The 11,678-nt window shown below is 34.8% G+C and overlaps 1 protein-coding gene across 3 annotated transcripts in view; it reads left to right on the top strand.

Moving 5' to 3' along the window:
• The first annotated feature begins 2,812 nt into the window (after positions 1-2,812).
• LOC131164835 (serine/threonine-protein kinase BSK7-like) overlaps positions 2,813-11,678 on the top strand; it is a 28,823-nt gene continuing 19,957 nt past the window's right edge. For 2 of the 3 annotated variants that reach the window (XR_009139357.1, XM_058122334.1), the window contains exons 1-7: positions 2,813-3,199; positions 3,288-3,425; positions 4,020-4,304; positions 4,391-4,611; positions 8,089-8,224; positions 10,439-10,572; positions 10,669-10,774. Coding sequence is in view for 2 of the 3 variants with exons in the window: in XM_058122334.1 (XP_057978317.1) it covers positions 4,223-4,304; positions 4,391-4,611; positions 8,089-8,224; positions 10,439-10,572; positions 10,669-10,774 (679 nt within the window). In the remaining variant the exon portion in view is untranslated. The remainder of the gene's footprint in view (positions 3,200-3,287; positions 3,426-4,019; positions 4,305-4,390; positions 4,612-8,088; positions 8,225-10,438; positions 10,573-10,668; positions 10,775-11,678) is intronic. The other variant, XM_058122335.1, reaches the window with a different exon arrangement.

Below are 11,678 nucleotides of genomic sequence, written 5' to 3'. Positions count from 1 at the left end.
ACATAACGTATCTTAGTGTGAAAAAGTTTATCAAGAAAAAATTGGTTAGAGTTTATCACACCACTACAGACTTGATGATTGCGGATCGAATGACCAAAGGTTTACCGGTTATGTAGTTTAAGGGTCATGTGGATAATATGGGCCTTTGTGGCATTTAGTTTTTTCTTGTCTTGTACTTGTTGACATTTTGTCACACAGAGAGTTATTTTGATGAATTATTTAGTATTACGCGTATAAAGATAAATTCATCATATCCATCGGGATATTAAGATTGGACCCAAATGATGTTGGTCATTCATAAAGTTTTTCCTAAAGTACTTACTTATGAAGTATTATGCACTATAACATAGAAGGGAATGCTTGATAAATAAAGCACTACCGCTATTATTCCTTGTGTAGTATGACTTAAGTGAGTGGGAGCAATCACAATAAAGATTATGTGCATGCAATTAAAGTTATACCATGACTCATTTAGATAAAAAATGTGTTATGTGAATGTAAAAAATATTTATATTATTTTATAAATATTCCTTTAAAGTGATTCACATGTCACTTTTATTTTATGGTTCCAATAACCACATTAAGTGATAGTTGTGATTGTTTACATTCCACATTAAGTACACTTGGTGACTATTTATCCAATGAGTGCACAAATTAATAGTCTTATTAGTGATAAAGTTACAAACTCTTCATATTTGTTCCTTGATAGATGAAACTAATGAGGGAGTTCAAAAATCATAAGAGTTATGTGAAAGGTCCCTAGTCTTGCCTATAAAAGGGTTTGTATATTCTATCAATCTATCCCATCAAGTTTAAGGTAAAAATTAGAAGACATTTCATAAAATTATAGTTCTCTTTTCTAGAGATTAAATTAGTTCTCAGTAGTATATTTACAAGTCAAGTACAATTGCTCATATTTCTAACATGTTATTCTGTTTGATATTCTTTCACGGGGGAGGTTAATTGGATTTTTGAAACATTAGGGTATTCCTTGTCTTCTCTCCAAATCTTTGGGGAAGCTAATGTCTTTTGCACAATATTATTTTATTATTGTCCCCCTTAATAAATCAAGTACACGAGAACACTCACTTTTAGGAATCTTTCAATATTAAACAATATGCTTCAAACCAAAGATGGAGATCCCATATTCATATGAATCTTTTCTTGAATTTCAAAGTTCCTCATAATACAATGCTGGAAGACATCTTAGGGTGTGTTTGGTATTGTTGCTATTTCATATTTTTTTGTTTCTATTTCTCCACATTGAAAAAACTAATTATAAAAATGCATTTGTTTATATTATCAGCTTTCTGTTTCTGTTGCTGGTTTTTTGTTGTTTGTCAAAAGTTAAAAATTAGATTTTATGGTTTTCAGTTATTTTGGCAACTTATTACCAGACATTTTAATATCTAAGAATAGATTTTTTGAATGAAATTATTCATTTTATGTATTTTTAAATTTAAATCAAAATTAAATAATCATGTGAATTTAAATATAATTGAAAGAACTATATATAAATTTTTAAAAAATAATAATAAAATCAATTACAAAATACCTTTACTATTTTTCAATTGTAATTTCCAATAAAATTTTTACTGTAAAGTAAATTTTGAAAGTAGAATAATTAAGTATAATAATTATAATAAATTTTATTTTTACTATAGTAATTTTTTGATGTGTATTATTTGTAATTTTATTATTTTTTTGATATTTTTATAATATTGTTAAATTTAAAGATGAAAATGAGTATTTTTAATTAAAATTTTTTATTTGTATTAGTTTTATAAATGTTAGCCAAACAAATTGTTAGTTTCTAGTTTTTAATTTCTATTTTTGGCTTTTGATTTTCATTTATGATTTTTATTTCTATACAATGATATTAAACGACCCCTTTAAGTGTTGCAAACAAAATGCCATACAAAAGGTTATTTGTAAATGAAAAGGTTTGAGGTGCAAGTTATGAGAATATAAGTTAATCCAAAAGTATGAATAGAAGTTTGGATAGAAGCTTTAGAAATAGTCTTAAATGTAAAGTCGGAGAAAATACTACTTATTCTATTATAAGAAAAAAAATATTAGATTAAATTGACAAAAAAATCACATTATAGGCAACCAATCATATCTACGTGTCGCGTTCTAAGAGATCGTTATCCTGTCTAAGGTACAGAAACCAGACACACCCTTTTATGTGATACTTATTTAATTAGATAAAATTAATTACAAAAAATGAATGAGGAAAAGACATATACCAAACTTTCATTTATATCTTATACGATTTGAAATATTTTGAATTGATTAAACTCATTTACATCAAATCCATGGCACAAACACCCTATTCAACCAATCTAATTCATACTTTTTTTCAAAAAAAATAATCATCAATGACAAAATTTTTTCTTCTAACTATTTGATATGATGTTAAAAGGTTAAATATGATTGATCTGGTAAGCTGCATAATGATCATGTTCAAAGAATTCTGCTTGAAAAGCGGTGAAAAGGGTAAAGCATACACTGTAACTTTTGAAGAGAGAGAGAGAGAGAGAGGAATAAGATTTACCTCATGAAAGAGAATCAAAGCGTGGGATGCCAAGTGGATCGTCCAAAGGCCTAAAAAAGTAAACTCCACCAGCAACTTTTGTTTCTATTTTTTTTTTTTTGGGCATAAAACCGTTTGCGGGAGTCTGAACAAAAATGCAAGCTCTTTTGCCGTAGCACAAGCTGGGCGAAGCGTACTGTCATTATTATTATTAGTGTTCATTATTTAATTATTATTCTTATTGTTTATTAACGTTTAATGGCCAAGCGATTGATTACGGACATGAGCGTGGAAAATTATAAACAAATTAAAAAGACAGAGGGAGAGAGAGAGAGAGAGGAGAGAGAGAGAGAGAGAGAGAGAGTCATGTCGGTGGAAAATGGAAAACAGAGGAAGACTAAACACAGCGACAGACACAGACCGTCTTCACGCTCGCATCCATCCAAATCCCAAACCCCTTCAGAATCCTCCGCATTCCCACCCCCCCTATCGACGAGATCTCGATCCACTTCCCTTTCTCTAGTATTTAAGAATTCGCTTTGATTCCTTTCTCAGACCTTTTTCTCTGCTGCCGATCGAAATCGACATCACTTCTCCTCGCCGTCCATGCATTTTGACCCAATCAAGCTCCGGGAAGCTTCCGGCAGCTAGCTCGCACTTCAGGTTCCTAGTGTTCATCCGGAGCTGTTCTTGCTTCTGGTGTTTTTTGTTTCTTTTTGATTTGATTGAAGTGTGCTTTGGTTGGTTCCAGGTCGAATGGTTTGATTCCAGCTGTTGTGAACTCGAGGTGAGCTCTTGGAGTTGCGGAGAGCTGTAGTTGCGCGAGTTCTTACTGGTGATTGGGAATTTTGCTTCAGCCGAGTTGACTTGGAAGAGCATCGTTGCTCAGGTATACCTCGTTTGGTTGCTCAGAAAACCGAGGGAAGAGAGGAGAAAAATATGGAGCTTTAAATATAACATTCATGCTTTACTCTTTAGTTAGTTAGCTGGCAGAATGGTTTGTGTTGGATTCAGTGGAGTGTAGGCTTTAGCTTCTACGGGTCTTAAATGATGCGATGAAAAATATAAGATTGAGGTGTTTTCCCCCATTTTATTTTCCTGCTTCTTCCATGCAATCTGGCAGATTATGCTCTAAATTAATGAATAGCCCGTCCTTTATTACTTATTCATAACTTGCCGTAGATAATCTCATTATTGACTTGCTAAGAATCTCCTACCCAACACCCCCCACCCAGCCCGACACACAAAAATATCTTATTGATACAAAAATACACGTAGCTATACATACATGCATGCCTATGCGCACTAAACTACATTCACACTTGCGTTTATGTGTATGTTTAAAGGCGCTCTTGGTATGGAAATTTATGCTTTCTTTGTAGCTTTTGAAGTTCTGAAGTGACATTTCAATCAAGCTGCTATAAGGCAGATGTGGGCCAATTTAGGTCAGCTTTTCATAACAGATCTTCAAATTCGTATGCAGTTGGTGTGATGGTGAATTGATGATTGGGAATTTGATGTGGAGGTTATGAGTTTTATCCGCATTCGTCACTGCAACTTTTAAGGCATTCTGCTTGATGGGACTAGGTTTGTTAGGCTGAATGCGCTGGCTAGAGTTGCACTAAGTTTAGAGAAGTTTGAAGCTACCAGATTCAGCATCATTGGTTTCCAAATTCTTGCATTGTAATGGGGTGTCGGTGTTCCAAAATTGCCTCATGTTTTTGCTGTTCAAAACATAATGGACCAGTTCCTGATTCCCCAGATGTCGGTACGTGGAAAGCTTGGTCATTTGTATTGCGCACTTCTTATGGAGGTTAATAATTGTGTTTGCATTCGCTGCTTGTTAATTTGCAGAAAATGAGGAGAAGGGTGAAGTTGGTGATTTGCCCGTGTTTCATGAATACACCATCGAGGAACTTAGGATGGCTACATCTGGATATGCTGTTGAGAACATAGTTTCCGAGCATGGAGAAAAGGCTCCGAATGTGGTTTACAAAGGGAAGTTGGAGAATCAACAGCGAATAGCTGTCAAACGTTTCAATAGATCAGCTTGGCCCGATGCCAGGCAGTTTTTGGTTAGTAAATTCCTGCTGTCAGTATTTACATTCTGTTTTGCTTTGCTCATGTCTCTAATTGATACATAACCATGGGTGCAAGAAAATGCAGGAAAAATAGATAAAAGTTATGACAGCATGCATGAATCTATATGATTCAATCATATTAGATTACAAAAGCAAGAAGAGATAATAGGAGAAGCAAACATAATTAAGAAGCTCTCACAAACATGCGCTTCTCACACTCTTGAAGTGAGAGATAGAGACAGAGAGAAGAGAGAGAGAGAGCAGGAGCACGAAAGGGAGAGTTGCAGTCAATATTGCTAGGTGTGGCCCCATCCTAAGGTTTACATAGGAGAGGAACTAATAGAGTGGACGGCCCCTCTTGGCCCCAATAAACCTTATCCTAATTAGGATTTGGTTATTTATACTTATTCCAAATTTTTCCTTTCTTCTTGCATCTTGTGCATTTGACCTTGTTAGATTACACCACTTCACCTAAAAGCTTAACTTGTACTTGTGGACCAACAATGCATATCATGTCTTAAAAAATATTATATAGGTTTAAGATCAAACATGATGAGGCGATGCACTAATTTTGTTATATTATCGCTTACTTAAAGGCTAAAGTTGTTACGTTGTGGACCAACACTGTATATCAAGCCTTAACACTCACCGCACGTGTAGCCCGATTGCATGTGGAGAGGTGAACAAACGATAAATTACACACATTATAGAGAATATGATAACGTGGGCTAGGAGATTAGAACCTAAGACCTCCTAACAACCATGGCTCCAAAAGTTAGATTACCTCACTTCACCTAAAAGCCGCTGTGGACCAACAATGTATACCGAGCCTTAACCAATACTAAATGGGTTTAGGATCAAACATAATGATGCAGGCTGTATGCTAATACTCATAGATTACCACTTTACCTAAAGGCTTAAGCTATTAGGTTGTGGATCTTTTTTTTTTCTTAATTGCATTTTGCCCCTTGATGCCTGAACCAGTTAGTTTGAATTAGAATACCTTCTATTTCTTCTAAGAATATTAAGACTTCTGTCGTTTAGACACCTAGTATTATATATCATGGTAATTTAAATTAGAGTGAAGACGAGAGAACCTATTCTATTACATTAGGTGTGTGATAGATCCCTCATCAACAAATATCTCTGAATTAAACTAATAGGGTATGGAATTACTGTCAAACCCTAATATATTCATATGTCTGGTTCTTACGGCTTAGGAGTATGACTCTTGAAAATGAGATTAAGAACTCTTTCTTAATCCTCATTCACCTTGGCCGAGGATTTTTTAAGCCATCATACTGTGGACATTGAGGGAGTAATAGACCTCACGTTGTGCTTTCATTTGTCTTCATATTCAAATCCCTAAACCTAAACCGTACTTGTTTAATTGTCTTGGTTAGAATATAAACAGATTTCATGGTCAGGGTTAAATGCAACACATGAACCCCCTCAAGGACACATACAACTATAATTGTGAGCATCCAATTGACGGGAATAGAACTCCATTTGGATATTCCACTCAATGTACTTTTTCTCCAAGCAGCACCCCTTTGTTTGTCTTATTGTTCGTAGACAAATGAGTTGAGACCAATCAATGCAAGAAGGTAGATGTAACCTAGGCTAATCTTTCAGATTTTCAATGCGCAATTCATAATCCTATGACTAGAAACATTCAAGAGTTGAGTGCTGAGAATTATAAGTTTGATGTTCTTAACCTCTTTTAGGTGAATAAAAAGAGAGAAATCATAGAGGGGCACCCAGGGGATGCCACCCAATTACAACAAAAAAACATGAAAAAAGTGTCCAGAAACCCCCTGCAACACAAGCAAAACTGCACAACACCATAATGTTAATACATCCTTATGCATACAAACCCTCTATAGTGGTCAACAAGAACTTCTCTACGGTTAGGACATGCCCAACACTCTACAATGAGACTAAAAATTTGTTTTACAAATCGAAGCCATAGAAGAATGAAGAAAGATTTTAGAGTACTTCTCATCTCTAGTTTGCACATCACACACTGACACACACATCAGGAGAAAAATTCTCATAAGATCTTCTGATCTGTAGTTGATCATTGGTTTTAACTCTATTAAGAATGTCCATTCACACAGAAGTTTCAACTTTAGAAGGACCCTTAGCTTACCACAAATGATTAGCAAGATGAAAAGTGTGAAGAATGAGTTAGGTGGCTACAAAAAGGAAAAAATAAAGGTGTCTCTGGGCCACAAGGCTTCTCACTTTGTGAGGGTGGGGGGAGGGTGTCATAGTGTATGCAGCCTTACCCATGCTTCTAGGCACAGAGGCTGTTTCCTTGGCGTTGAACCCATGATCACCCAGGTACAATGGAGCATCCTTATTGTTGATCCAAGGCCCACTGCCAAAGTCTAAACCTTGACATGTTTGCTATGGGAAAATGAAAGGAACCCAACAGCATAAGAAAAGGAAAAATCCTTTGCGTAATGACAGGGAATACATCTAATGTATAGGAAGTTCTTTCATCTCTTCATTTTTGTTGCCTAGTCTGCTCATTTCTTGTTTGTGATACTCCTTATTTTCTGTAAAATGTTTTTGTATAAAATCAAGTTTATCATCAATTTTGTTTTAATAGTGTTGCATTGGTTTATTTAATGAGTGATCATAAAGCACTATCTACTTTTGATAGGTTCATTATTTACTGATTTATCTTAATGAATTTTAATCATACAATGATAATAGAGTTAATAAAAAAAAGTTTTATGATGATAACAGTGTTAAGCTAAAATTTTTGGCAGACTGTTATACTTCATTTAAGGTTGGTTTTGGTTGCATTTCATTGAATGTAGTTGAATAGGAACATAGGTATTATGGTTCAAACTTATATGGAATTGTGCCTGGGTCATAGTTTAATAAGTTTGTGCTTGTAATTTAAATTGGAAATCAAATTGGTCTATTGAAAGTTCATAGTCCTTTGTTCCAACTCAAAAGGTATTTGATATGCAAAATTGAGTTTTTTTTGGGTGAAATTTTGATTGCTCCAATTATGAAGGTGTTTAAAGGAACCAAACAAAATATGTAGAATTGGAGCCTCTAATTCCAATTCAAAGGGTCTAATCTCATGGTGCCAAATGCGCACTTGTTTTTCAGTTTCTTATGAGTTGAAATAAATTTTTCTAGTGACAAAAGTTCCATGACTAATTACTCCTGGTTGGCTTACTTGATCAGGCCAGTTGGCCGTTAAAGTTCTAATTCTGTCTTGTATTTCATTGTTTATTTTCTTCCCCTGCTTTTATGATCTATCTTCTAATGGCATTATGACTGTTGAAGCTAATCCTCTGCTCCAGTGCATCTAGTTTACCATATAAAATTTTCGTAAGTTATATTGAATTAGTTCAGTCTGTGTGTGGTATTTGACACAGTTCTTCCCTCTCTCTCCATCCTTCATATTGAATTTCATAGATATGAACCTTGTGTTATTAACTTTAGGAAGAAGCAAAATCTGTTGGTCAGCTTCGGAACCAGAGATTGGCAAATTTACTTGGCTGTTGTTGTGAAGGTGATGAGCGGTTACTTGTTGCAGAATTTATGCCCAATGACACACTTGCAAAGCACCTATTTCATTGTAAGTTCATAATGATTATGACCATATTGTTTTTGGTACACACTTTAGCTGTTTCTAGCATTTGCATTTGTTAAAGCTTGATGTACATTGTTAGCTCACAACCTAACAGCTTAAGCTTTTAGGTGAAGTCGTAATCTAACACAGTATCAGAACTATGGTTACTAGGAGGTCTTGGTTTCTACTCTTGTTGCCCTTGATTATTATGTGGTGTTTATTTATCGCTTGTCTCTCCATGTTCCTGGGGGGGGGGGGGGGGGGAGTGTTAAAATTTGATATACATTGTTGGCCCACAACCTAACAACTTAAGCTTTTAGGTGCAATAGTGTCTAATGGCACCTATACTTGGAATTCTTATCCAAATGATTCAATTAGAAATTCCCATTTCTTCTTAGGTTCATTATGGTGCCAAAAAATTGACGTCATGTAAGCTTTAGCAATTTCAAGATTTATACCAGTGTTTTTAATTCATAGATGATACGTTTCAGCCAACCAATGAAATGCTGTCAATATTGGTTGAAATATTGAAGTTTTCCTGTTTACTCAGTCACTTCCAATTGAAATGCTTCTGGACGAAACATCAACTGTTCCCCATATGCTCTTCAATTGTTCACCATTGAACATGTCTCATTGTGATTCTCAGCACTTTTTTGAATATAGGACCACAGTTACCTGGATCGCTGCTGCACCCTGGAACCAGAATCTGGTTCGTGTGTACTGATTTGTGGCATCTATCTTGATCAATTGAGTTTGCAATGCAGATGACCAAGTGATGATCTGGATCTACTCGAGATTCAAATGAAAATTTTGATGAAAAAGATAAAAAACTGATAAATTAAACCTTATTCCTTACTTTTGCATGGAAAACCACAACATTTAACTAGAATGAGGGGAGGGGAAGTTTGCTTTGGTAGTCCTGGAAGAATGATTTGCTGCAACTTGTGCCCTAGGCCGGAGAATTGTCCTCTCCTCCACAGGTCACTTGCAACATCATATGGTGAGGTCCTTGAAGTCATTGTTGCCACAGGGAATTTAAAGATGTCACAGAGAGATATTGGGAATTGTTGGCAGACATGGGAAAGAGAAACAAGAAACATAACTTCCCCGACTTTTCTTGCTTTGGTTTATTATTTAAAAAAAAAATTAATTGCTACTGTAACCTTTTGAAAATAAAATGGAGGGGTGGCACAAAAAATTGGGTGTGTAAACAAAAAACAAATGAGGGCATTGAGGGGAGGAATATTGATGGTTGATTTGCTTTTTGAAAATTACATAATTTTTTCACAAAGCTAGTTAGATACCTACTCGTTTTAGTTATTGTCATAGGGCTTAGTTTTGACCTAATCATTCCTTTAGTTATTGATTGATTTATCAAAGTGAAAAACCAAAAACAATATTTTTGAACTTTATAGTCAATGTTATGCCTAAAAGTTACACATTGAATTGATGAAAGGAAAAAACATTTCTATCAATTTAAAAATTAAAGAATGATGATAATGATTTAGGCTATTTTGTTTGTGTAATACAGAAACCATAAAAAATATATTCTGAAAAAAACTCTTATTTGTTCATGGTTAGTTTAATATGGTTTTCTCTATGCAACTTGAAATAGGTTATCCACTTAGCGACCCAGTTAAGTGCTTCAAAACACACCATGACCGCAAATAGCATACCAACTAAGCCTACCCCTGTACCATGTACTTAAGCCCCATTCCCATAACCATTCCATGACCTAGAATAAACCACATTTCAGGTAGATAGATTTTCTTTCAAATTTTTTTTTTTGCCCCCTCCCTTGTTTCTGTTGGGTGTGGTGGAGGGTGGTTATTGGGTCCTGTCATCAAGACAACAAAGGCTTCCATGCTCTTGCAGACTCCTGTGAGTGATATATTCACTTCCAATATTTCCAGTTATATTTTTTGTTTCTTTATTTGTTTTTTCTTTTTTTTCTTTCTTTCATTTTTCAATTCTAGGTCCACTTCTTCACATAATAGTCAAACAACAGAAATATTAAGGAACTCAAAAAAATTTAGAAGCAATAATTTTCTTTCCCATGAAGCCGACTTTGAATCTGTGAAACTGGAGCTATCTGTTCTTCAATTCTTCCCTACCTGGCAACTAAATTATGGTTGTTTTAAATCAGTTATTTTGCTTATTATTGTTTGCTATTATTACGTTTAGTTGTTCACTTTGACTATCAATTGCGCCTTGATTCAGGGGAGACACAACCTATGAAATGGGCAATGCGGTTAAGAGTGGCTTCATATTTAGCACAAGCCCTAGAATATTGTACGGGCAAAGGACGTGCCCTTTATCATGATCTTAATGCTTATAGAGTTCTGTTTGATGATGTAAGTAAATTAATGCTTTAGCATCTTTTAGTTGTAATCATTAGTTGTGGTTCTTATTTAGTCCATACTGTTTCCATTTTTTCTATAATTTTTCAGGAGGGCAATCCTAGACTTTCATGCTTTGGTCTGATGAAGAACAGTAGAGATGGAAAAAGTTATAGCACAAACTTGGCTTTTACACCCCCTGAGTATTTGAGGACTGGTATTTGCCCCCTTTAACATGCTTATACTTTGTCCGTGTGTATTATGTTGGATGCATGTGTGTGCTTGACATTTGCATCTTCTGTTTTGGCATTTAAAAAAAAAAAATTTTAAGACAGAGATTCGTAGTTATCTAAACTTTAGAGTCCAAGATCAAAAAAGATAAAAAGAATTCTGCCCATATAAATACATGACTATGGGCAGTGCTATGTCAAAATCTTAACAAGGTTGTGAAAAGGGTCCATCATGTAAAAATGTCCTGCAAAATTGCTTAATGTTGCCTTTGAGTTGTATTACTTGTAATATGCAAAAATATATCTTAATCAAGCTCAACTTTTAGAATGAGAAGACAAGTAAAAAGCTGCAGCTATGAAAGAGGAGGTTGCACACTCTGAATTGGCCTTTGAGCAGACCTTACCCTTATCCACTCTGCTTGTCTCTTCCTGGCACCATCATAATAGATGCTCATAGGCCCCTTAAAGACACTTCCTACACACTTTTTTTTTTTTTCTTACCTAGACATTAGGGGGATGGCTCCTTCAACCTTAACCCCTCCTTTGGTTCATGGAAATAGGATTAGAATACCATCAAAAGTCTGATCCTGATTCTCATTCCCGTGTTTGGTTTGCATAAATGAGGGTGGAATCGCTTTCTTGCTGGAATGTTGATTCCCTTATTCAATGGAATGGTGATTCCTCTCTTATAGGTAGGAATATGATTCCATTTGAAACTCTTCTTTTTTTGCCAGACAATTATAACCCTCACTAAATAATAAGATCCAAAAAAACTCCAGTATATCATCTCTCAAACCATACCAATGCTAATATTATTTATTAGTACTAAAAATAATAATATTTTAAATATTATAAAAATAATAAGAAACAACAACAATAATAACAACTATA

Source organism: Malania oleifera, chromosome 9, assembly GCF_029873635.1.
Source record: "Malania oleifera isolate guangnan ecotype guangnan chromosome 9, ASM2987363v1, whole genome shotgun sequence".
NCBI classification, from domain to species: Eukaryota; Viridiplantae; Streptophyta; class Magnoliopsida; order Santalales; family Ximeniaceae; genus Malania; species Malania oleifera.
The sequence above is the reverse complement of the archived record's forward strand: the minus strand, read 5'-3'. Positions and strand labels throughout refer to the sequence as shown.